The sequence below is a fragment of the Rhamphochromis sp. 'chilingali' genome, assembly GCF_963969265.1.
Source record: "Rhamphochromis sp. 'chilingali' genome assembly, chromosome: 4".
Classification (NCBI taxonomy): Eukaryota; Metazoa; Chordata; class Actinopteri; order Cichliformes; family Cichlidae; genus Rhamphochromis; species Rhamphochromis sp. 'chilingali'.
The window spans coordinates 3,759,268-3,786,481 of record NC_137948.1 but is presented as its reverse complement, the minus strand read 5'-3'; the positions used below and the strand labels follow the sequence as shown (position 1 = coordinate 3,786,481).

The following is a 27,214-nucleotide window of genomic DNA, read 5'->3' as shown; positions in this document are numbered from 1 at the left end:
TTCCCTTCAGGCCAACCGTAGGGACTTTCTTCTCACGTCCATCACTTCTACTCTTGTCTGGATTATTTCCTAGTTAGCAGCTCACTGCTGAGTGACATTTGAGACACTTAGATGTAGGGGGTGTCCAAATTCATAGGGTGCATCCTCCTGAGGACCTGGCCTTCACGGTCTACGTGGGCCGGGTAGGCCGGAAGTGTGAGGCTGTGAAATTGCATGGTCTAGCCTTAAGATTTGTGTGACCAGCTTTATATCATATAACCCCCTATTGCGGGGTGTGGTCTGCGGTGCCGCTGCAGGGGAGGCGGACGCAACTAAACAGCATCCGCAATCATGCCTTGCCAGGATAAAACACTGAACTGGGTCCTGAGTTGATGTTGTTGTTGTGGTGTATGTGGTGGGCTGCAGCCCAGCGTGTGAACAGCAACCAGAAGAATAAAATGTGTGAAATCCTCAAAAGCATGAACGTGTGGTCATCGGGTCTGTCGTGGTTTTGCTACACTCGCTTAAAAATATGTTACAGTAGATCGAGAACTCAAGAAAACCATGAATCAACATATGAAGATGCTGCTGACGTGAAGCAGAGCAAAGCTACAGAGGTTTTATTAGAGACTGAGCTAAGCATTTTCCAATTTTTCATAAATGGTAAAAGCTGAAATTTCTTCAGTATTGAACAGCCGAAATTTGCCTTTCTTGTCAGAGATTCCCCCCTAAAAAACAGCGGCCGTACACAACGGTAGACTGGTGGGTAATAAGCCAGTGAAAAATGCAGAAAACAGAGATTTTTTGATGGGAAACTGGTCTTGAAGTACACTGAGAGACAGCACTGTGCAGGAAGTGGGATTTTATTGTGGTGGAAGCTAAACGGCAAAAGTAAGAGAAAAGTCATGACGATGTTTTTCAAATGTGAAGTGTAGGTTCATCTTCTTTTCCTGCTGGTTCAGTGAGTTTTGGTCGGAGTGATGAAACGTGCAGTTTAAGAATCTGTGAGATGTGAACAGCGCTTTGTGTTTCTGTTTGCAGAATCTATTTACCTGCCCTTTAATTGCTCGGTGGTTGTTAAAATAGTTTTGTGAGTTATAAGCTGAGATTCTGGCGTTTCTGGCAAAATACATTTATATTTAAACATCTTTCAGAATTTAATTAATTGATATCGGACTATTCAAATTAAAATCTATTTAAAATCGGGAAATCTATTTTTTTAAACCCACAGGATCTAACAGAGGTGGAGGATGGACTCAACCTGGGTGTCTATTGCCTTATGTAGTCTGGGAGTTGACTGAATGTCTGGCGGGTGTAGTTTTCCCTCTGTGGTTGGGTCGGGTGGGCTTTCCTTGGCTTGGCCCCAAGATGGTGCTGCAGCCATGTACCCTGGGCTAGAAGGGCCTGGGGCCCCCTGCCCTTGGTGGATTTTAGGGAACAGGAGTGCCTATTAGGGTCAGTGGGGGGGCTGGCTCCAGGAATCAGGACACTTTGCCCTCTGGGCCTTTCCTCCCCATCCCTAATTGCTTCCCGCTCCATCACACCACCAAACATGCAGGGCCTTGGACACTCTCATTACCTACATTGTCATAACACATACACCTCTTCTGGGTGGGCACACTGAATGGCGTCTAGACAGGGGGTCTGTTCGTTCAGCCTCACCCCACCTGACCCCACTTCTCAATTTTAAATCGCATGTAGACATTGAGGGTTCTGTGGAGGGGTCGTGCTGACACCAGCTGCTATCTGGCAGAGGGTTGTCTGTGCCATGCCCCCCTTTTTAAATGCACTTTAGAACACCATGCATGGACACCACGTATGAACAGGCGGAGTGAAGCATGGGCTCTTTTTACAACCCTGTTCCTTGTTTGCCATCTGGGGCAGGAGGTTGAGAGGACGAACTGGTCGTCCGTTTAGGGTCTGTGATGGTGGACTCCTCTGCTGCTGCGGGGACTGAGCCGGTCGGCCTCCACCCCAGAGTGAAGCGGACCATCTCCTGGGTCTGGGGCCTAAATATAGAGTGTATATGGGGAGTGTGAGTGTGTTTACAGTGTCCATTTCTGTGTGTCTCCTTGTTTTGTGTGCGTGTGTGTTTATTCTCAGGTTTGCAAAGTTGAAACAGACTGATTCAGTCTTAGAGCAGCTGTGTCTGTGTTTTATTTCCATCTTGATGCACCTGATTGTCAGAGGTGTCAGACTTGGTGGTCCCAGCTTTTAAAGTAACCATTTCAAAGTAAGGTGATGAAGTTGACTGTATGGTTGTAATGATTTTGGTTGCGCAGCTTCTCCGACCACAGATAGATATAGACGTCTTTTGTTTATGAACTCTTTATAGCTCCCTTTCTTTCAACCAATCAGCATTTTTCACCGACACACTGCACACTGTTGTACACACTGTTGGTGATGTACAGTGGCAGAAATAATTAGTTGAACATCTGCTAAATGAGTAAATTTGCTCACAAAGAAATGGACCATCTCTAATTCTTTTATGTCGCTTTCATTTTAATAGAGAGACATAGAATATTGTCCAAAAATTCAGGAAACACAGTACATACAAGTTATAACTTGATTTGCATGTCGTTGAGTGAAGTAAGTATTTGATCCACCCCAAACAAAACCTGAAATCCTTGCTGTCAAACACAGTGGCAGCAACGGTGAGAGATTTTGGCCCACTCCTCCTTAAAGACATTCTCTAAATCTTTTAGGTTTCTTCACTGTCTGCATGATTTGAGTTTCTGCCCCCAGCACTTTCTCCCAAGGCTTCTCTGTGTCATTTAGATGTTCACAGACAAACTTAAGACAGGTCTGTACCTGCGCCTTCTTGAGCAGGGGAATTCAAGATTTTGGTGTTGTCTGGCGTGTTATCAGCGCTGTTCTGGGAAACTATCTTCCCACCTGCCTTCAGATGATTAATAAATTTAGTTTGGGGCTGATCCACCACCTTCCTCAGGATCATCGTCACGCAAAGGGGCGAGATATTGCGTGGGGCTCCAGACGGAGGGTGACTGACGGTAAATGATAAATTGACTGTTCTTATGCAGCACTTTTCTGCTCTACTTGAGCACTCTTTTCTACACATAAGTGCTTTCTATCCATCTACACATTCAGACTCCAATCAGTGCATCAGAGGAACATGGGGTTCAGTATCTTGTCCAAAGACTGAAGCAACGGATCTCCACCTGCTGAGCTACAGCCACCCCACGAGTGGGTGAGGAGGGTCAATTTACATTTCATCCATTTCTAAATAATCACGCACTGCTGTCACCTTCTCTTGACAGCTCTTTGGTTTTGCCCATGGTGGCAGAAAGGTTGAAATGGAGTTGAGATCAGGAGTATCTGTAATTGATTGATGGATTGATTGATTTCTGTGAGCCACATAAACACATCTGTAGAACCCACACTTCTGGCTGGGTTTTAGGGTATCAAATACTTGTTTCTCTGAATGAAAGTTATTTCTCTATACTTCTATATCTATCTGTATATGTTATCAGCCAGCAGGCCACACAGCCATGCTCTACCTCAGGTCTTTTTCCTCTGTCAGTCAGCATGTTATCCTCAGTAGCCTTTTTTCCTTTATTGCTTTTATTGACAGCTTTTTGTCTACATCAGGTGCAGGAACAGCCTGCAGAGCAAGAGAAACCACACTTCTTACTCCTCTCAAAGGGAACAAGGTGGGATTTTACATCTTTTAGAAGCTTCTCAAACGTGATCCTGAGCAGAGATCTCATTCCAACTGATTTATTTATTCAATATCACTGGTTTATTTCCCAATTCTCTCACCCCCCAAAGAGATTGGGCACTAAGAGAAATCAGTCTGTAATCCTACAAAAAAAAAAAAATCTGTGCAAAGAAAATGTTTTGTTCTTCTGCTTCTTTTATCTGGAAATGTGCAACCTAATCCCGGTCCAGATTGCAAATGCTTAAGTACTCCTTGTGATTTCAAAACTCGAACAGGTCTTGATATCACTCATTTAAATGTCAGAAGTCTTCTTCCCAAAATTGATTTTGTGAAAATTTGGATGAAAGAGTTAGATACTGATATTCTTATATCATCAGAAATCTGGCTTACTAAATCAATTCAGTTCTTTCCCAACATCAGTCAGGATTCAGAAAACAACACAGCACAATAACTGCTGCTGTTTAAGTGGTTAATGACATCGCTGATTTAATGGACTGCAAAAAATCCTGTGTTGCTCTTTTTCTTGACTTGTTAAAGGCTTTTGATACAGTTGACCGTGCTATTTTATTACATAGACTAAACAATATTGGTCTATCTGTAAATGCTGTAAGTTGGTTTTCAAATTACTTGTCACCAAGAAAACAGTGTGTCCGGGTCTTCTTCCTCTTTTCTCCCAGTATCCAAAGGAGTTCCGCAGGGCTCCATATTAGGGCCATTGCTATTTTCTCTTTACATAAACAACCTTTGTGATAATTTCTCGAATGCAGCATTCCATCTTTATGCAGATTAAATACAATTATTTATTGTTCATCCCCTTCAGTAGCACAAATCCTGCAATTTCTGCAGTCTGCCTTTGATGTCGTTCAGTCCCATTTAACTCAAGTTGGTGTTAAATCCAGAGAAATCCAAGTTCATGTTATTCTCAAATGGCAAAGAGTTGTTAGCTACGTCTCCTAAGATTAAAGCAATTCAAGGAACTGAAATTGAAATGGTCACATCTTACAAGTATCTAGGGATCATTATAGATCAGAATTTGTCATTAAACTAAGTTTCTTTTTTAGAAATCAATCCTGTTTCTCCCTCCAAGTGAGAAAACACTTGATTCATGCAACTTTTTTACCTTTATTGGATTATGATGACCTGCTTTTTATGAATGCACCTGCCCACTACCTAAAGACGTTGGATACTGTGTACCATTGTGCTTTACGTCTTATTACCGGCTATGGAAATCGTGTACATCATTGTTCTTTGTATGCTGCTGCTAAATGTCCATCTTTGCATATTCGTAGACTCTCCCATTGGTTGATCTTTATCTATAAACCTCTCCTTGGGCTGGTTCATCTTATTTATGTGTTTATATGTGTAAAAACCACAACCAATGCAGCCGTCGTTCTCACAATATCCTACAATTGATTGTCCCAGAAATCAGAACAGAATTGGGGAAAAAGGCTTTTACATACGCTGCCCCTGCTTCCTGGAATAATCTGCAGAAGGAACTGAAATGATCAGAATTGGGAGAGTTTAAGTCTGTCTTAAAGGAACGAGAGAACAACTCTTTTACTGAGTGTGATTGTTTTTAATGTACTCTTAATTTGATCTGTTATTGTATATTTTTCACATGTTGGTATGGGATATTGTATTTGTTTTAAATGTTATGTACTTATGTGGTACGTGTATTGTGACTTTTGTTACCATGATGCCAGGTCTCTCTTGGAAATGAGATTTTTAATCTCAATGAGATTTTTTACCTGGATAAATAAAGGACTAATAAAAATATATATATTTTGTTTTTACACAGGAGAGACCGCAACATGTTCACAGCTTTAATTCTACAAACAGAGGTTTAAACACAGGGATATCTCAAGGTTTGTTTTAGTAAAGAAAGAATAAAAGGAACTATGATTGAGCAACATCCAAAGAACACACAAAGAACGGCTTTGTAGTGAACTGAAACTGTGTTAAAAACAATAAAACATGTCCACTCATTGTGCTTCTCTTGATATTTCATGCCCCCCTCACCACCACCACACACACACACACTTATTTGCCTTCAGTGAACTCTGCTCTTGTTTCTAAGGCAACTTTTCATCCAGTCAACATTTGACCTACACCCAGAGCGTCTTTGTTCAGGTTTATGAGATTAGCAAACCATTGCATTCTGTTTTCATTTACACACTAATTTTTATCTTTATCAGTGTGTACTCACAGATAAAGGGGTGTGTTTAATGCAACACACATTCTGACTGTATTCATTTAATAGTTAAAGCAGTCTTGGGTAATAGTGGAGCAATATATTATTAACTATACACCAGCTGTTATAGGGGAAGAGCAGGGCACACCTGGGACAGGTCACCAGTCTGTTGCAGGGCTACATCAAGCCCTCACATGTAAAACTTTTGAAATGTCCATAACGTCCTTTGATCTGAACAATTTGTTAAGCTCTATATTAATGCTGGCATCTCCTCACCAAGAGTAACTCTGCATTTTATTGACAAAATTACAAAATTACAAAAAAAAAAAAAAAAAAAAGACTCACTGAGTTTAATAGGGTGTCTGTTTCAAAGAAACACGAGTGAAAAAAAAAATCCATCCATAAAAATTAGTGCTGGTATGACATCATCACCTGGAGCGGCAGGGAGTCGTGATCCTTGCTGCTGATAGGCTCACTGGGAAGAGGGTTGGGATTTGATTAATAAAAGCATCCAACACTTTGAGTGCAACACACTGCAGAGTCAGACGGTAAGCAGCATCACGGCAAGGATACTGATCAGAAGATAGCAAGGTAAGAGGACTTTTTTGTTACTTGTAACAATAAACAGGATATCATCTGCAGCAAAGGTTTGCAACTAACAGCAGCAGGTCCTCATTTTAAGTTCCTTCCTGTTAATTACGAATGCAGACTTAAGTGTTTATTATAGCGCGACATGGCAGGGACACTACATGAAACCAAATAATCGCAATATTATGCTCTTATTTTCTGAGATTTAAAAAAACGTATCCAGCTGCTATATGAGCTGTAGTGTATTTCATGCACTGTTTCACAGACTAAGTTGGACCTTTGTGATGCTCAGTGTGTGTTCTTCATGAGCTGAAAATGTTGTTAATAATATGAATTTCCCTTGAAAAGAAATGGAAATTCTTTCCACAATGCACATCTCACTCCTTACAAGCTTTTCCTGTTTTAGGAAAACATTAGAGTTGCCATGGTAACAGCCACTTACCTGAGTGACTCACTGAGCACCACACCTTGTCTAAAGTTTAAAAGAGGGAGACAGATGAGCCAATCCTCCCACATATTAGTCAGTGCGCCCCAGGGCGGATGTGGCTACAATGTAGCTTGCCATCACCAGTGTGTGAATGTGTGTGTGAATGGGTGGATGACTGGATGTGTAAAGCGCTTTGGGGTCCTTAGGGACTAATACAAATACAGGCCATTTACCATATTACGCAGCCCTGCGTGAGCAGCTATTCATGCTGATGTCAGCAGTGAAACATGGCATTTACTCAGCTCGAGTCATTATTCACCACGTGCTGTTATAATAACGATTGAGAAACATGTTGCACGGCGCGGTCTGTAAGAAGTACTGACTCATACTGGGTGCTGCACTCTAGGACGCACACTGTTTATTTTTTACAGCAACAACAACTTTTTCAGATTAGCCGTCACTGTAGTCCACGCTGATGTGGACAACCCGCCACAGATGCCCAACAAATGTTCAGGTTTAGCTTTCTGCAGAGTTCCTGAAGCTGAAAGCAACTTAGGCTTCGAAGTCATTTTAAAGGAATTTAGGACCACAGCTGAAGATAAAGCAGTCACTCCAGGTTATTTAATTTTTCTGGTTCACTGGACCTCTAGCTCTCTGAAAGCCCAACAGTTTCTGAGCATTTTTGCCCTTATTGTAGGTTTATCCTCCTAAAGTGCTGCACCTCTATGGAAATCAAAGTGTCATTACTGGAAACACAGAGAAGTGTGGCATATAGCAGGCTCTTTATTGTTTTTTTCTTAACTTCTGCTAGGCTGGGAGGTCATTTGGCTAGACCCCAAATGACAAAACCATAAAACAAAACATCCCCAACAAACTGTACTAATGTATGCAGGCTAACTTGTTGGTTCTGGATAACATGTAGAAATTTACGAGTCCACCTTGAGTTGAATCCAGATCCAGCTTGAATTCGTGCCAAGTTTACATCACTTTCTGCACAACATGAACTATGCCTGGAACCAGTTTCAGCCATGCCTTGGTTAAATCCATGTTGCTGGTTTTGCACTTCTCCAAGTCATTCCTAGAAATCTCAAAATATGACTACTGTTGGCTCCATTTTCATTTTCCACTCGTCCAATTCGGGGTCCAAGAGTGCCCGAAGCTCATCTCAGCTGACGTGCGATCAATTATTTCTCAAAGGCTACACATAAGACTTGTTTTTAGAATACTGAATTCAATACTTTAAGACTTTAGGGTCCACGAGAACCCAGGTCTTTGTTTCATAAATGCCACCGGTATCAATAGCAGGATGGAAATCGTACTCCTCCCTCTGTTCTCAAACTGAGCAGTGTCTGTTGTGTCTGTTCCCACCTATTCTGCCTTTAGCCTTCAAAAGCTTCTGAGTCTGCACCAACACTCCCTTTTCAAAGGCCTTTTCAACTCCAGATGTCCTTATACACATTCACAGGGTCCTTTTTCTCCACCGTTTCCAGTCTTTCTGTATTGCTAATGTCAGCATAGGGCAACAAGTTGCACAGCTTTTGGAACCTTCTGTTAAAAATGCAATTGCTACTTTGCTACTTTCTCCAAAAGCAACACTGAAAAACTCAGGATGGGTACCCATGTGTGGTGCACAGTATCGGGGGGGAAAAGACCTTTTGATGCGTCTGTTATACAAAAACAACAATGGCAAGGCTTTCATTTCATTCATGACAGAATAACCGATCTCTCTCCATTGTCTCTCTCTGGCCTTTGGCAGGCACGCACAGAAGACTCTGAGCTCCCCTAACATGATGCCTACAGTTAAAGGCTTGGCACACACGATACCCAGTCATGTTCTCAGAGTGGGCCAAACTATTTGCTTGGAACCGTCACAAGAGACAGTCACCCACCATGATGATCCTGATCTCGACATTTCTCTGGAAAATCTCAACCAGTTAATCTTGGAACTGGATCCCACATTTGAACCCATCGAATGCAGCAAAAGTCCCACATGTCTCAGCCCCCCTGCAGGTACAGTAAGACTGTAAACACTTCTCTTGCTCTACCCAATTCAACCTCACATCACTTTATTGCAGATGCATCAAACTCAAACGAGAGACAGTCAAAACTTGCTTGCTGTGTGGGAAACTGAACTTGAAAAATTGTGTGGTTAACGGGTACCATATAGCAACTTTATTGCTCTGAAATCAGTTACGTATAAAAGCCTAAAATTGCCAAGTGCAGTTTCACAGAAAATCTACATCTAATTGACCTCAAAGCCACTTCTCCGGTTTTTTCAAGCGATATAATATTCATTTTGAAACCATGCACCAGCAGAAATATAGCAGCACCCTGCGAAGGGTGGAGCTTACTGAGGTCACAAACACTAACCTGACTAGATTAAAACGCCATATTTGATTCAGGCCTTCACGATTCTGACAGTTATATATATATATATGGCAAAATATAAGGACCAGTATGCTAGGTCCTCCTTAAGTTGACAGGGAAGAGATAAAAATGGCCTGTATTTATATAGCGCTTTACTAGTCCCTAAGGACCCCAAAGCGCTTTACATATCCAGTCATCCACCCATTCACACACACACATTCACACACTGGTGATGGAGCTACATTGTAGCCACAGCCACCCTGGGGCGCACTGACAGAGGCGAGGCTGCCGGACACTGGCGCCACCGGGCCCTCTGACCACCACCAGTAGGCAACGGGTGAAGTGTCTTGCCCAAGGACACAACGACCGAGACTGTCCAAGCCAGGGCTCGAACCGGCAACCTTCCGATTACAAGGCGACCTCCCAACTCTTGAGCCACGATCGCCCCAGGGTTTAAAGAGGGTTTAAAGCTATTTCATTAGTCCAAACAGTAATAAGACAATTTCAAAGACACTTCAAACTCAGACACTTCATGCAGAGTGGTCATAAGCAAGATTAAATATTGCTTTGGTTGCATGTCTCTTAAAATCAGTTCAGCAACTTTTTCAAAGCTATTTTCTCTGCTGCTGTGGATTCAAGCGTGTAAAAACATTGCTTGTTGGTAAAGAAGTCATCAGTTTCTCATCTCTCTTAAAATTACTCCCCTTGACCCTGTTGGAACCTGGTTACAGGCAGTGTGCTGGGAAAACTTGTCATCATGTTTCACCCATTATGTTATCACACTTTCAGCAATAAACCAAAGCAACTTAATGTTGCCTACACATTTGGTACCTACATGTTAAATCTGCTTTCTGATCATTTACCTAAATATACTATTGTAGAAAAGTTAAATTTACTTACAATTTAGAGTGATATGTGGACCAGATATAACATGTACAAAGGGCCTGTTTAGCCCTTTGTTATGCTTCAGTCTAACTCTTGAAAGCTCCCAGCTTTCAGAGGTGTGACACAGAGCACAGTAAAACCATAGCCACCCTTGTAAACAAATAGTACAGATAGCCTTGGGCTCTGGAAATTTACCCACCCTTTCTGAGATAGTTTTAATATTTTTAATCATGTTGTAATTGCACCACTTTGTCTGTCCTGGGATTATTGCCCAGACTTGTACCACACCCTGCATGTGTTACAGCTACAGACTGAAAAGGCTCAGCGAGCAGTCACGCACCGGGGTGGAACAACGGTGCCTCATTCAGTCCTGCTTTCATCAGAAAGTGTGCGCAAGAGTCAAAGCATACATACATATGTGTAAAAATAAATGGGTTTCCTGTTTCTGATCTTTTCTTCAGAGAAGTTTGGTCGTGTGTTTATGAAACTGTCACGTGTTCTGAAAAGGTGAATAAGTTTAAAGGAAATCAAGCAGCAGTGTGGAGAAATATCTCCATATTCAGGCAGATTTCGCTCTTTCTGCATGAACATTAGTCATAATTATGCAACTCTGGTTGCAGAAGCCGCTCGTCTGGCATATACAGACACCACATGCTATGGCATTTTCTTAAGGGCGTAAATTGTGCCGATCACCACCTTGATCCTGACGAATCAAGAAGTGGCTGAGGCTCCTCTAGGCGATCTAATGTTCTAGCAACAGTACAAATGTGCAACTCAAAGAACACTCTGTGCAAGCAGGTACCTGCATGACAAAAATACCTGGCAACGGTGTCCTTACATACACACCAAGCCAGTTCTGCTGATATAAACCAAACCAACACTGTTTTTTCCTCACCAGAATAAACTCCCTCCCTCCCAATACTAACATCTCACCCTTCCACCCACAGATGCCTCTTGCTCAGATGAAGATTTCTCTGAAGTTGTGCTCATTCCTAGAGGCTGTTCAACCATTTCATCACCCACAGTGGTCCCCTCGGTGTCCCCGAGTATACCCATCCCCACACACAACGGCCTCAGATGCAGTCCCCAAGGGACGCTGGTTTTCTCCAGCTCCCCAACGTCCTCTCTGCCCCCGCTGCCATTTGGCAGCGCACCCAGGCGAAACCCCTCACCGAAGAATGACTTTTGCCAAGGATCACTGCGGCTGTCACACTCCAACAGAAACAGCACCGCCTCATTGCTCTCCACCTCGACCTGCTCGGACACCAGCTACATCCTTGGCAGGTAAAACTCAGTAAGACATCCCATCATGATACAAATGTCTTCCATTCTGTCCACTTCTCTGGTCTTGAAAACTGATCCACTTTAAACATGGTGAGTATTTTGAGGCGACACGAGCAGAGAAGGCCTGATCGACTTGGATGAGCAGTGCTCACATTGTGACTAAAAGCTGTTCCATTCTGTGTGTAGGCGAGGGTCACACACACACAAACACACACACACACAGATATTATTGCTTTCCCAAGCGTCTTACTCCAAACTTTAACCATCACAGGTAAGAGCCAAACTCCAACTCCAAGTCTCAAACTTCAAGCAGGCCTGAATGAGTTTTAACACAGTTTCACAGCATTATGCTCAATCCTTTCACAAGTGTTAGGGTTCATTTCTAAACACAAAGTCGAGATTCTCCTTATTTAAAGAAAGGGAAGGGGGGGGGGGGGGGGGGGGACATGCAGAAACTAACTGTACTTCCCAGTGAAATACACTAGTTTCACATTTTTACTGAATTTACTATGAAATCAGGACAATTTATGTCCATGTACTCCAAATTTCTGACATGAAACAATTTCTGACATGCATCTCTCCCCTGATCTAAAACAGGTCTTACAACTTATTGTGACTCATCTTTATTTATTTTTGGTTATTTCTGTCTTTTGATTTCCTGTGAGAAATGATTTCAATCACCCACTTGAGTTCTTATCACGAAACCTGCAACCCGCAGTCTACATTTTGAACAAGCACAATCACATAGTCCTCAAGTTTATCCTTACCGCTGTGCGCTTTTATAATCAATGAGTGTTTAATGTGTACTTCACGAGTGTCTGTTTGTCATGTATTTATAGAGCAACTCAAAACTGTAGCTAGAAAAAAATAGGTCAGGTTGCACTAGGCCTAAAATACTGCACAACCTTATGTTCAATTTGTTCTATACCCGCAGCACCAGTTTACATCGCAACAGTCGTCTAAAGGTGCATTATAATTAGAGGTAAAGACTCCACGACAGTCTTCCATGAGGAAGAACTTAGTGACACTTTTAATAGGAAGACCTAGAAAAGACTTTTCATGGTTTTTCTTGGCTCAGTCTCCTGCTTTTATTTAGCAGGGCACTATACACAAGCACAGTCTGCATATATCTAAGGCAAAAGACATTTAACACACAATTCTTTGCTTTTATTTTAGCTTTTACCATTTGATAACCAGTTACCCACTGTAATTTCTTTTGTTCTGAAATAGTTTGAAATATTAAGAAAATAACTTAATCAACAGAAAAGAAGAAAACTGACTTGCATTTCCAAAAACATGTATTGTGTTAAAGAGCTGTTGACTGCATTTGAACTAAGCGGCGCTGTACTTTGGTTTAAAACCACTTTGTGCCTTAATGTAGTGCCGTAAAACCTACTCGGATCGACTGGTTTTCCATTATAATTTAGTACCTCCAAATGCGCGTGATCTTCGTCATGCCAACGTGTCCAAGCGTCCCACAACTTAATTAATATGCAGCACGAACGCTACAACAAAGGTGGACAAGAATAAACCTGCTGCTCGGTCTGTGGATTTTTGTCAGACTTGGGGATCACAGAGTTGTTTTTTGTTGCCATTTCCCAGTTGTCGGGTTTCAAAAATGCCAGTTTTGATTTCCGTGAACAAAACACTCTCATGACTCGTAGAGTGATGCTACTGACCAGCCAATTGGTGGCATGCAGTCGATGACGTCACATTTTAGTACCTGCTCGGATTGCTTGGAACCCCGGCCAAGCAGGTACTAAAAAAGTACCTGGTAACAGGTGAAAACTGTGCCTAGTCAAGCCCAGTAGGTAATAATGGAAAAGAGGCTTAAGTGACTAGAACCTCAATTTAACCATGCTAATCATTAAGAAGACCTTTTCATTCACAAAGTAAGGTAAGCCTCTCGAAGAGGTTTGCTTCTGCACAGGATAATTACAAAAACACTTTTAAATTCAAAAAACAAAAAACATGTTTTTTATTAAAGTCTTTGTTCCTTTAATTATAGTTATCCTTCTACAGGGAATTAAAATTTTAAAAAAATGTCTCACTGCAAAAGAACCTTGTGTTTCCAACGTTATTTTTCCTCCTTTTTCTTTCCTCATAGTAACCTCTCCTTAACCGGTGAAGATGCTGATTTTCCAGAGTCCATGCTACCCGGCTCCTTTAGTGACGATTCCAGAATGAAGCCATGTAATAACAGGCAAAGCCTGGAGAAGCCCTTGAAGACAAAGCGAGGACATTTACAGGAAGTGAACAGCAGAAGAGCACAGAACGGCCCAGTCTCAGGGTCACTGACCGATATTCCCGTACTGTTAGTTAACGGTGCACCTCAACAGGACCTGCACAGCCCTGAACCACAGATCGAGTTACTCCAGAGGAACCCTGTGTCAAAACCAACATATTCCAGTTCTCAAGCCCGTTTTAACGGCAGCCAGCCATCGATGAAATTTGTCATGGATACGTCAAAGTTTTGGTTCCGTCCACACATCAGCAGAGCAGAAGGTGAGACCCAAGCAAGCATCACACGAAGACCTTACAGTAAATCAGAATCAGAATCAGAATACTTTATTGATCCCTGGGGGAAATTATTTTTTGTTACAGTGCTCCATTTTAAACCAACATTAAGACAAGACAGACAATATGCTAACTAAGAATAGTACAATATATACATATATATACATACATACATACATACATAAGTCACTTATAAATAAATATTTGGAAAAGAAACATGTGTAGTTGTAGCAGCAAACAGTGTGTTAAGTGGATGCGTTGTACAGGGAGATGGCTACAGGCAGGAATGATTTCCTGTGTCGTTCAGTGGTGCTTTTCGGTAATCTCAGTCTCTCACTGAACGAGCTCCTGTGACTGACCAACATGTCATGGAGTGGGTGGGAGGTGTTATCCAACATTGTCTTTATCTTGGACAGCATCCGCCTCTCCGACACCACCTTGAGGGAGTCCAGCTCCATCCCCACAACATTGCTGGCCTTACGGATCAGTTTATTAAGTCTGTTGGCATCTGCGACCCTCAGCCTGCTCCCCCAGCATGCAACAGCATAGAGGATCGCACTGGCCACCACAGACTCATAGAAAATCCTCAGCATTTTCTGGCAGATGTTGAAGGACCTCAGTCGCCTCAAAAAATAGAGACGACTCTGGCCCTTCCTGTAAAGTGCTGTGGTGTTTTTAGCCCAGTCCAGTTTATTGTCAATGTGTACTCCAAGGTATTTATAGTCCTCCACAATGTCAACACTGACCCCCTGGATTGAAACAGGGGTCAAGTGTTTCCTGGTCTTCCTGAAGTCCACGATCAGTTCCTTAGTCTTTGCCACGTTGAGCACTAAATTCACAGTGGATTTGTTTGAGGAGGTCTCAAAAGTAACAATTTCATTTCACAGTCCTGCTTAAAGTACAAAATGTTGATGCAATTCAGCATGAAAGCATTCACCACAAAGTTAAACACATTCAGTGCTTTTCCATCAATGGGAATCTTCTCGAAAGCTTTGTTCAAACTCTGAAACTGTGCCATCAAGCTAAAGTGATCCATAAGTGTTTTTCTTGAGTAATAAAACACACGTTGTTGCATTTTTCTGAGCATTTTTGATGTCTTATTTATTCTAGCTGAAGCTCTGGTAAAAGACAAGGAAGCAGGAACCTTTGTGGTGAGAGACAGCACCTCCTACAGAGGCAGTTTTGGTTTGGCCATGAAGGTAGATCAAACGCCCACCAGCTTTACTGCTGCTGCCTATCCAGGTAAGCTCACTAGTAAGAGCAGTGGCCTGACCTCAGTTTCAAAAGCAGAAATCAGTCAGATCCAGGAAACAGAAGATCTTAAAGCCACAAAAAACACAACTGCACACACAAAGCATGAATACAGTGTAGCGTATTGCTGTTGTTGTTACTCATATATAACACAGACGGTGTATAAAGATCTCTAATTTTACATAAATGCTCTGGTCTATACCAGAGCCCTGCAGCGCATGCCTTACCCAACTCTGCTGACGACATCAAGCGATCTGTGGCGTGCTAGCACGCAGTGCTGTCATTTTTTCCTACCACAGTATACCTTGTATAAACACAAGAGAAAACCAGCTGTTTACGGCACTGTAAGCAGTCGGTGAGGGGAAAAAAGGACCTCACTCACGAAACAATTTTGAGGCTTGCCTCGTTTGTAGATTTGTACGTTTTCATCCCTTTCAGGAATGCGGGATATGTGAGCGTTGGTCAAGCTCTGAGACCACTTCACTGACAGGCTCCATCCATCGAATTAATCCCTACATCCCGGGCAATCTAGCAACATGTTTTTCCTATTTAGCATGGTTTTCTTTAGCAGAACATTATATAATAATGCCTCTTTTATTTAAACCAGCCACAAAAATGTAAGGCTATAAAATGGAACTAAAAGCACTAATTAACTCAGTGAGACCAAACAGTTTGCCTTAGCTAAGCTAAAGTTATAAATCCTTCACATACAGACATGTAAAGGCTGTCTGTTCTGCTCGCTTACAGCACCAATCTATCCTTAACTCTGGTCTCAGTGCAGTCCCTCAGTTTACCCTTTGTCATAAATGAATCATTTTAGCTCCTCTCCCTTTAAATGAACTTTCACCTGATTGGTTGCTCCGTACAAACAGAAGGTTCAAACAGCAGGTTCAAACAGCAGGTGGATGAATATCTGCTCTCAATGTGAGCTTTCCGCTCCCAGAGATTACCGAACAAAACTTCTGCTAGTTTAAGATGAGCATCCAACACTGTAATAGTATATTTGTCATTCTTTTCTGTTATAATTTCCATGCACATGACTGACAGCATCATGTGCATGCTGATAATCACCTAGCCTCCCAAAAAAGTGAGGAACAAAAGAAGAGAGTGCATGCCCTGAAACCTCGCAGCACTGCTCGTGAGAACGGCCAATAAATTAGGCTGTAAAGCTCTGCGACTCTATTTTACCGACAGACCGGCACTAGTCAGTCCTTAGGGGGAAAAACATAGGACAGGACGACAACATCAGATTGTTGATGGCCTCATTTATGTGTTTATGGTGGCCTTGTAAGTCAGAATGAATTTTAAATTAAAGTAAATTAACTCCCTGATCACAGCAAATGACAGGAGACAACTACCTGAAAAACTCTACATTTATTAAATCTAATTTATCTGGGCTGTATGGAGGCAAAACGCACTGAATGAATGGCAGCACTTTACTTATTACAGCAGCAACATAATGTTTTTTGAAAGCTTTATGTACCCTGCGTCTCTCACATTCAGAAATCACTGCCATCCAGCGCCATTAGTAACTAATGCCTCTCTTCCATCATTGTGGTCTCAGTGCTGTGCAGAGGCAGCTCTGCTTCAGCGCCTTTTAAGAACAAGCTCACATTTCGAAAGGTTTGGGAATCCTGTGCAGCAGCGCTACTGAAGCCAGGTGAAAGAATTCGTAGGTTACATTTGCCAATCGCTGATGAACATCTTGCGGTGCCCTGCCACACAGCCACTGACGTCAACACGAGCAATTATGTGGTTCTGTGTCTTCTTTTTTGAAGAAACTGGTGGGAAAGGGTTATTCCAGTGCTTCTTTATCACATTGCCTTCATATATTGTTCATTCTCTGACATTTGTCCTTTTGTCAAAACAGGGGAAAGCAGCTCTGATCTTATCAGACACTTCCTCATTGAATCATCTGCCAAAGGCGTGCGCATTAAAGGCTCTTCTCAGGAACCCTACTTTGGTGAGTCGAGTTATCAGTTTCATACCCACCGAGAATTCACTCGTCTGTTTAAAAAGCGAGTGCTGCTCTGACTCAGAGATCTCTCGCCTCCTGGGATGTGGGTGGGCATGAGTGCCATGGATCTTACCCTTGAGCATTAGTACAAAGGGTGTGTATTCTCACACCCAAAGAACCTTTCTTATCAGTAGTGTGGGTCACTGGTTTGTAATCAGACACCCATGGCCATGTACTGATATGTCTGTCGCCACAGATATGTAACGTTACAGTAACGTTGTCACTGAAATATGGAAAAACAGTCATCATAGCAGCAGAAGGATTTATACTGTAGTGAGTCTCTGTGTCATAACAAAACTCTGTAGGTTGTCTTCAGACCTGGCAAAGTGTTGAGGATAAAGTTCAAATTTTATTGTTCTTGAAATAGCCAATCAGAAAGTTGCTTATCTGTACTCAGCTGGAGCTGTGATTTGCTTTGTGTCTTTGCAGGTAGTCTCTCTGCCATGGTGTACCAGCACACCATTTCTGCGTACGCCTTACCCTGCAGATTATGCCTCTACTGCCACGGTAACTGAGCCTTTGTTATTACTGCACACACACACCAGGAGTAGGCAACTCCAGGCCTTGAGGGCCGGTGTCCTGCAGGTTTTAGATGTATCCTTGTTCCAACACAGCTGATTCAAATGACCTCCTCAACATGTCTTGACGTTCTCCAGAGGCCTGGTAACGAACTAATCATTTGATTCAGGTGTGTTGACCCAGGGTGAGATCTAAAACCTGCAGGAGACCAGCACTTAACTTTTTTAGTGCTGAGACTTAATAAAGAATAAATAATAAAAGTAATCTTCATGTTTGAAAACTATCAGATTGCCTTAAACCTGCATCCTTTCCAAAGTTTGCAAACAATATTGGTTCATAAACATTAAAATAATGGAGTTTGACTTTTTGTTTTAAAGTGTATTTCTAAAGGGGCCTTTAACATATTTCCTTCAATATAATGAATCGACTGCAAAGGACAACTGCTGGGCCCTGAGAGTGACAGATACCTGCTGTGTGCTGCAGAAAGAGACTATGTGAGAGAGACTGAACTATCTGGAGACAAAAGCAGCTGTAGACAACCATTCATACTATATAAAGATATTTTTGAATGAAGGCTTAATTTCAGTCATATTAGCTCGAGCTGAACTTAACAGTGATCGAGTCTGAGCTTTTAGGAAAGGGTTAAAAAGAACTGCTGGGAATTAAGCTTTTTAAGCCAAGGCCTGATCGCCTCTGTGCTTTAATCTGGACCTCAGGAAAGCCAGGAGTTTGTTCTGCAGACCTCAGTGACTTTGAAGAAGTGTACTGGTTCAAAAGATCAGAAAAGGTATGAAGCCGCTAATTCCTGCAATGCCTTAAAAACAAACAATAAAATCTTAAAGACAATTCAGAAACTGACTTAGTAACTGTGCTGCAGCGTTTTAGACCAGCTGCAGTCGGGCTCAACCTGTAGTTTCAGGTAATACTGAATAAAATATTTAGTTCATTTTGTAAATCATGATCATCATCAGTCACAAAGGAGGGTTCTCCAGGATATACTTATTGGCTAATAACCTGTCAATCACAAGATGCAAGTCAATGAGTGAGCAATGTCCTCAGTCAGCTCCAAGCCACACTTCTTATGTGGTGCTGACAACCAAAATTACCCTTTCGACCAATCAAAATGATGGACACAAACCAATGAGTGGCATCACTGAGGTCATGACCATCCCTTAGATATAGTCGATTGTGTTTTTCTGTCTGTGTCAAAGATATAACGAGGTAGGAAGGTGTCCTCACTCAGATGCTTGGCCTTTCTCACAGTAGGGCTACTTTCCAAACCAAATTCTAACAACTAAAACTATTTTGGAAAGAAGATAAAAGCCAAACTAAATGAGAATGTTTCTTCAAATTATGGATTGTCGGGTTATCTTTCTCACGTCAGAGACAAAAAGCAGGAACAGATCCTAACTGAGTGCGGCTCCAGCGACCACAAGCTGGCAACTGAAAAAAGGAAGAAACAGTAATGCAGGGAAACCAGGGGTGTTTCCAAGAGTCTGCTAATGTACTGGCAATGAGCAGAAAACTGAAACATGACACTAAAACAGATCTTTACTTGAACAAGTTCTATTGTGCTTTAATGCCACATTAAAAAAAAAAAAAAAAAAAAAAAGCAGAAATATTCCCAGCAGAAGAAGAACAGGGACAACTTGCTGCTCAGTATTGACAAACACGCCCCCAACATCAGGGACAGACACCACGAACACTGGAAAAAACATTAATGTTGAATCAACTGAAAGTGTCATTTCTAAGTCATTTGGTGTTACTGTTGTGCCAGTAAAGCCCCTCAAATTCAAATAAAAAACTCAAATCTTATCTGTCTACACAGACCTGAGATCAGCAGAGGAGAGAGCAAAAGAGAGAGCACCTTCAGAGGACGACAACAAAATAGGTGAGTCCATGTAACGCCCCAACAACTCTGTTTGGGCATTTTTAGATAAGTAGTATGGCCTGTACAGGACCTGGCCTGGTCCAGTGTCCAGGATTTGGGGAAGACTTCTTTGCCTTTGCCAAAATAAAGACAAACTGGACATTTTCTGTCAGATCACAATATTAAAGGTATTAAAAAGTGGACCTTTTCTAAGCAGCAAACACTGATGATAAGTTATGATTTAAGATATGATTAAATACATAATTTTGCACCAACACTCCAAAAACTAGGACGGGCTTAATTTAAAATTAAGCTAATGGAAACACAGGTTAGTGTGACCTAATATAGCGCAGCTGCAGGTTTCCTTCTGTTCGCCACAAAGCTGTACCTGTGCTTCAGCACAGCCAGGGTCAGAGTTAAACTCCAACAAATTAAACTCTAAAATAAGCAGTAACAGGAGTCTGACCAACAGAGTTATGATAGAGTTAAGAAGAGTTAAGAAACCAACAACAATTAACCCCCTTGCATTCAACCTTTTCCTGTCCTGCGGTTATAAACACTACTGTTCTGCTCTGCAGCCAAGCAGGAAATGCTGATATTACCGTGTCCCACCGACTTGTTATCTGAGGTTTGCTCACGAACATCGAAAGCCTGGTTTGAGGGTTTGCACATCGCTTTTATCTGCAGAATATAAAGTGTTGCTTTTACCTGCTCCCCTGTTTTCATGTGCATTGACTTCCTGAGCAAACAGCGTGACTGACTGTCAGGCAGTTTGACTTGCCACAGCCGTGAAGCCTCTCACAGGTGGTAATAATACCTCTTCTCGGTAAAGAGCTACGGCGTTAGAGATGCTGCTGATTTCACGCCACAGCCACGTGTTGCTTCATCAGTGAGAGTTCAAAGACCGAACTTTTCTTTTAAAGTCTGAAAAACTCAGGATATTATTAAAAACACTTAGCGTCGTCCTGAAGGCTTTTCCACATTCCTCAAAGTCTCCTTTCACTAAGTGGGAGAAAAATGTTCAGGCTTTGAAACATTCCAGCTGTTTTGGCTCAAGTCCACTCAACCAGGCAGGCAGCCATCTTTGTTTCGACACAGATAAATGGAGGACAAAGTATCCCAAAATTTTATTTACTTCGGTGAAATACTGAGAGATTTCTCAACAGAAAAATAAATAAACGAAGTGAAAATATATAATCATCCAAAGCAACAAGACAAACTTTCATTTTACAGAAACTGGATCACAAGAATATTTTTATTACTTCAAAGCAAAAAGGAAGTAGGGACTGAAACACAAAATATTTTGTAAAAGTGGTGCACAGTCCTGCAGCAGGAAGGTTCCTGGGTCAAACGTCCTGGTCAGTTTCCTTCTTTGTGGAGCTTACTCCTCTTCTGCATAAAAGTTATTTGATAAATCAAAACTTGTCATTATAGTGCAAATGAAATACAAAGAAACAAAAAACCTAAAACAACAACTGCAAAGATATCACAAAGAATCAACTAATAAAAGAAGAAGAAATAAATGATAGTACACATTGTTTTCTCGTCTCCTTTATTAACACACAAACATGGGGAGTCTGAGGACATTCCTCAGCGCTTCTTACTTTCTGACAACACTCCCTTCTGTACTTAAAGTCTCCCAGTGGCAGAATCGAAACAACCCCTCATCTCTGTGTTTAACAAGTGTGTTTGTTTGTCTTGTCAACAGCCTCCAACTTTGTCTACCTTAACGCCATCCCCACTGAGATGCTGACAGGCCCCTGTGCAGTGCAAAGGGCGGTGTCCTCAACACTCAAGAAGGCTCCGGGTTCCTTCACACCAACCATAGTGAACATGAAAGTGTCTCTGAAGGGTGTCACTCTCACAGACATCAACAGGAAGTAAGAAAACACATGAAATCAACGTGTTGCTGAGATTTTATGTGCTGCCGTGCTGTTTAGGTGTGGTCTGTGTGTGACACTGGGTCAAGACTCATCGTTTCTTGCAGGCTCTTCTTCAGGCGCCATTACCCTGCACACATGCTGAGCTACGGTGGTGAAGATCCAGACAATCGAGTGTGAGTATGCACGACATGAGCTGCGAGCGCAGACGTCAGAGATCATCTCCACTGGTGGTCATCAACGTGTTTCATTTCTAATCTGAACATTTGTCTGTCTTATACTCACAGGTGGACAAGAGGTTCAAGTTTTGGTGCAAGGTAATCTGAACTTCAAGTCTAAACAGGGGACCTGTTCTGTTCATTTACACATTTTAGCTGTATTAGTGTAGCTTTGCATCAGCAGCAGCTCAAAATAATCCTTCTTTATCTTACACTGTGTCTTGGTGCAGGAACTCAGCTCATCCTCTTTCTGAAATAAGGTGTTTCAGTCAGCTCCTCCCTTTTAAGCCAGCTTTTTTCTTATTGGCTGCCCCTCATAAATCAATTGTTTGAATAGGATGTGGGTGGGGCTTCTATGAATACTACTGAGAACAATATATTTGACAGTAAATAATGAAAAGCAGAAGAGGTCCCTTTGAAAAATATCTTCTTCTTGGGGTGCAGATTAATCTGACTCATGTTTCTTTGTGCCGACAGGTTGTTTGGCTTTGTGGCAAAGGGCATTGAAGCCGGTATGGAGAATGTTTGTCACGTATTTGCAGAATATGACACCCTGCAGCCCTGCAGCGAAGTCATCAAGGTGATTCAGGCAGCTGTATCCAAGCCATAAACATGCAAACCCAGAGACGGCGTGATACATCTTCAAGACTCCTGCTTACACTTTCTGTTTAACACTGTGCTCTTCTACAAATAACCTGTCCAGTATGGTGGTTACAGGAAGTGTCGCTACTGCTTTGGAGAAAACTGGACAAGTTTGTGTTTCTGCTGAATTGCAAGGAAAACCTGATTTAGGTTCCGGTGTTTGATCAGATAATAAAAATCATATTAAAAGATATATGAGTGATTATGGCAAAAATTAGGATATAGTGGACTGCACCTATAACATGATTGTAAATGAATGAGGCGCCATAGTTTGAATATCATCCAATCAGCTTGTAAAAGCAGTAAAACAAAGCCAACTATTTCTTTTAAGACTGCTGAGAGAACAGTTGTAGATGTGAGAAAGCGGCACGCTATGTCTTCATAAGAACAGGAGCCCTTTTCCCTGAGAGGTGAACGTGCATTATCTGATGCATTGAAATATAGTGATGTGGTAATTAAAAGTTTGAAGGTGAAAAGACTTGAAGAGAAACAAATGAACCCTGGTAGGTCAGTTCATTTCAAATTCTGCAGCTACCCCTGAATGTATTTATTACACTGCAATGCACTGTAAAAACTTTATTCTCTGTATATTCGTGGATTTTTATTTTTGTTTTTCATGATGGAAAATAAACATTTTTAACTATTCATATGTTAATAGTGTGTGTGAAAATAATAAAGAAGAAGAAGCTTTATTTTGGACGTGACAGAAAACACAACAGTCTGCACATATTTCTGTGTTTTATTTGAAATGATAAATCTTTAGATAAAAGCATAATGCTTCATTCAAATGAAGAGTGTGCTTCCTGAAGCAAAGCAAAACCAAGTACAGAACTGCATAGGTAATTTTTTTAAATATTCTCAACATATCTTAAGGGACCCAAATGCAAAGCTCAGCGGTCCGCTTCTTTTATATATATATATATATATATTTATCTTTGGTGCCAACTCAAAAGATAGCATAAAAACTTGAGTCTAAGGTGCAACAGGACGTGTTACAGGACCGAGTGGAGCACTGAGAACACTCTGCAGTGGTAACTATTTACAAACACTGCCCTCCTCTGGTTAAGACGGGGAATCTAAATTCTCACTGCTGTTTGGTTCACAGTGAGTATCACACAATAACGCCATAGCAATATATATTATTGTATTCTTTTTAAATCCCCACACAGAGGATTAACCGCAATGACAAAAGACCCTCAGAGTAAAAGAAACTCTTCTTTCAGTGCTGTGAGTGTCTGCAGTGCAAAGCAGGAAGGGACTGTATGAAAATTAGCGGACACGGAGCAAGGCTTTACTTTAAAAGCAAAGTTTAAGACACTCATCTACATATTTGATGTTATATGTACCTGAAATCGTCAGAGATGGTTATAATGTGGAAATTGAAGTAAGTTGCACTGAAATGTGACCTGTTATTGTGCATGATCTGTAGTTGCGTGAACTTGTTTGAACTATCTGCTGCTGTTTTGAAAAAGAGATGTTACAGTCTTTTATTGGGATAAATAAAGGATGTCATTTAAAAATGTATATAGATCTATTAGATTAGTTAGAATGATTTTTCCATCAACCTTTTTTTTTCTTTTTACATTTTTTAATTAATTTTTAAAAATTAATCTGTGATCTGAGCAGGACTCCGCCTTTCAGGATGACCTCTTGAATCGTGGCACATTTGTCTATTTGCAAACAAGCTTTTTTAACCCCCCGTCTCAGTGCTGGAATCCCAAACATTCTGTTTCCATCTGTTCTGTTTCTCTTTCACCTCAGAGTCATCCTCACTACAGACTCCTCTCACCTGAAACCCAAAGGTGACCTGGTCTTTCTGTTTTTCCCCCCCCACAGTCTGGACCCGTCTGATATGTCCAACAATTGTTAAATCGGTTCTATTTGATGATCTCTTATTATTTTTTAAACTCATTTTTTAAATTCATCATTAGTATTTGTTATTAATTTTGATTTGTGGGTTTTTTATTCTTTTTATATTTTTCCTGTCGCTGTTTTATTCGCTACCTTTTGATTTCTCACCTGATCACCTGCACTTCCTGCTCAGTACTGCCTCTAACGCATCCATTTTTTTACACAGAATAACTGAAAAGCACTTTGGGGCTGCCCATAAAGAACTGGGCTGTTCATTTGGTCTTCCTTTGGGTCAACTTCTGTTTTTTTCAAGTGTGCTGCACGGTCAAAGGTTACCTGATGGGACTGGATGTCCATCTACTAACCATCCAGTGTTAACGAATATCAGCTGGTTAATAGACGTAGGTTTAGCTCTCAGATGGCCCTCCTAAAAATCTGATTAGGCCACAGGTTAAACGAATTGGTACCTAATGCAGGAGAAACATTTGAAAGCCATCACAGTGATTCTTTCGTCCATCATGTGACTTTCAGTAGAAGTTTTCCTTCTCAGATTTTTTCTTTTGCACTTTGTAAACTCTATTTTAAAAGTGCTATTTAAATTACACTTTGATTGCATTTTTATTTCAGTTAGAATAATATCAGGCGGCTTCTTTGGTCAGTGTGTACGTTTTTTTGAAAAATGGTGCGAATTGCACTTTTTAACAGATAAAATTTTCTCCCAGTGCAGAAACCTCACGGTGGAAGGATTAAAGACTAACACTGTCTTCTAAATTAAATGCTAATGATCTGATGGGAAAATAACTTTCACGTGGTCACCGATGCACATATCAAAAGGGAAAATTTCCCAAATTCTTCCATCAATTTTCCAATTCTGATCTATTTATTGATGTTTTTACACATGTTTTGCTCTGCTCTGAGATGCAGACTGGAGTTGAACGATTCTGCGACATTGACAAATTTTATATGTCATTCCTACAAAAAAACAAATAAAAAACAAAACTTTGTAATTTTCATACAGCCCCTCACAGAAAATCTACCAAAACATGAAAATCCACTCTTAGGTAGTTCACAGCAGCTCTTAGTGCTGTGTCTCCATCCATCCAAGTCTACCTGTGCTCTCAGCTTCCTGTACCAGGTGCTAATCAGGGTTAAATGCTGTAGTTAAGCAGAGTCATTGTTATGATGTCTTTAATCCAGTGAAACCTAACTGAAACAAAGTGTTCAAAGACAGCTTTTCTTCATCTAAAATGATGACGCAGAAATATGTTTTACATATTAAATACTTATCCTCTGTGAAGTAATGACTGTAAGTCTTTCTGACACTATAAAAATGGTCACCACAAAAGCCTGATGGTTAATGATCGTCCTGTCAAAGATGAGATCTGATGGGAGCTCATCAGCTAAAATTCAGATTAAGCACGATGGTGACGGGTGGTAACGTGCCCACCGTCGTGGCACAAATGTTATTTCTGTTACCGCAAACCAGTGTCAGCTCGGGCCCAACGGTGACCGAGTTACTGCGTGATGGTCGGGATGCTGCGGGATCTCTTCATGATGAGACGCACCTCCACGTCGGGGAGGCTGTCCTGTTTAGTTTGGGCGCACCCCTCGTCCGCCGCGGCCATGTGCAGGTCGAAGCGCAGCGACACGGACTTCTTCCTCAGCTTGGGATTCCCCCTGAAGAAGGAGCCCTCCCACTGCTTTATCACCTTATCAATCTTCTCTGTCCTGGTGAGAGACGTTGGAGATGTTGGTAATAAACGGTGAATATGCAAACTGTAAACAGATTCTGTGAAAAACGTTATCGGGCTCTTTGTGTTTCTTTTGTTTGTACAATGACTCATCTTCTCTTTGAATTTGAAAATCTGTCTTTTCATCTAAGTGTCATTCATTCATTCTCATCCTTGCTGAGACAGATAGAGCCTGCAGGGGGCAGCGACGGAGAGCGCTGATGCTAAAATGTGCTGAGCTTGAATTGCCCTAGATGTAGCCTTTGATAAGACATGATGTGAAACATAAAGAAGATACGCCCTCACTCTGTATTTTAATCATGATATAACACATCATTTTGTATCCTCATCAAACTATTTTTGAAGGCTTTTGATATTCTGGGAGACAGTCAATCAGCTTTCCATTGATTTACAGTGACCCTTCATTTTTAAAGAGACAAGTAGACCCAAGCCGTGTCAGCAAACTGCTCTGAAACTGCACAACAGAGCCTCTGGATCCTCTCATGCTAAGGGTTATTTGGGGCTTCCTTTAATTTGTCTGCACATTCATAATGATACAACTGTCTGGGAGGGAGGGAGAGAGAGAGAGACCTTGCCTCAGCCCACTACTGCACTTTAAAGTGTGTCACAGCTGAAACGGGGTCAACTAACAGAGTGGTAGAAAACTGAAACACAGAGGTTGCACATTTATGTGTGTTTGTTTTGGTTTGTTTTTGTGTCAGATGGTTTCCAAAGTGGGTTCGATAGTTTCAGTTTCATCTTTAATATTTTAACATGTCAGTTTTATTTAGTTTTGATGGTTTAAGCGTTTCTGTCGTTTTAGCTTATTAAAATATGGGTTTTACGTTCGGGGGTAGACTCAAACAATTCAGAATGCATATTAATGCAAAAGTAAAGGGAAATTATTTGACATTGGTTTAAAATAATAACAGTTGATTCTGTTCTGGACATGTTGTTTCATCACACATCCAAGTGACTTTTCAGTCTCTGCTGACTGCAGGTTTCCTTATAAACAGAACATCTGCATAATGACTGAAACCAGCAACACTGTGAGGTCAGTTTCATGATCATTAATATGTAAATTGCCATGACCACTGATCAATGGTCATATGCACCATTCACCATTCACAGCATTGTAAGATGGTGAAAGATGTACCCTTAGGCCTCCTCCTCGATTTCCATGTAAATGTGTTCCTTGACTCCCCAGACAAACCAGCGTTCCTCCCACTGAAAACGCTACATCCAGATAAACAGATTTTTTTTGGGACCTCCTCACCTGGATGATTGAGCATGCATCAAGACAAGTTTTCACAGGACTG

The 27,214-nt window shown here is 41.4% G+C and overlaps 2 protein-coding genes across 3 annotated transcripts in view; one reads left to right on the top strand and one right to left on the bottom strand.

Annotated features, from left to right (window-relative positions):
• Positions 1 to 6,385: 6,385 nt before the first annotated feature.
• On the top strand, positions 6,386 to 22,773 carry LOC308395276 (tensin-4-like). The gene is made up of 12 exons (XM_080880066.1): positions 6,386 to 6,440; positions 8,621 to 8,874; positions 11,064 to 11,400; positions 13,508 to 13,905; positions 15,028 to 15,159; positions 17,039 to 17,131; positions 17,615 to 17,692; positions 19,533 to 19,595; positions 21,283 to 21,454; positions 21,562 to 21,630; positions 21,742 to 21,771; positions 22,150 to 22,773. Exons 2-12 carry the CDS (start codon positions 8,652 to 8,654, stop codon positions 22,280 to 22,282), a joined length of 1,728 nt encoding a protein of 575 aa, XP_080736192.1. The 5' UTR covers positions 6,386 to 6,440; positions 8,621 to 8,651; the 3' UTR covers positions 22,283 to 22,773.
• A 273-nt stretch (positions 22,774 to 23,046) lies between these two features.
• krt222 (keratin 222) overlaps positions 23,047 to 27,214 on the bottom strand; it is a 31,279-nt gene continuing 27,111 nt past the window's right edge. For both annotated transcript variants that reach the window (XM_080880932.1, XM_080880931.1), the window contains one exon: positions 23,047 to 25,893. In XM_080880932.1, coding sequence (XP_080737058.1) covers positions 25,680 to 25,893 — 214 coding nt within the window. In that variant the 3' untranslated portion in view covers positions 23,047 to 25,679. The remainder of the gene's footprint in view (positions 25,894 to 27,214) is intronic.

What these genes read in the sequence shown, in the direction of transcription:
- LOC308395276 (XM_080880066.1), top strand. Translation starts at nt 8,652, where the DNA reads ATGATGCCTACAGTTAAAGGCTTGGCACACACGATACCCAGTCATGTT. An exon ending in ACCAGCTACATCCTTGGCAG is followed by an intron (nt 11,401 to 13,507) that starts GTAAAACTCAGT and finishes CTTTCCTCATAG; the next exon opens with TAACCTCTCCTTAACCGGTG. An exon ending in GAAGATCCAGACAATCGAGT is followed by an intron (nt 21,631 to 21,741) that starts GTGAGTATGCAC and finishes TTATACTCACAG; the next exon opens with GTGGACAAGAGGTTCAAGTT.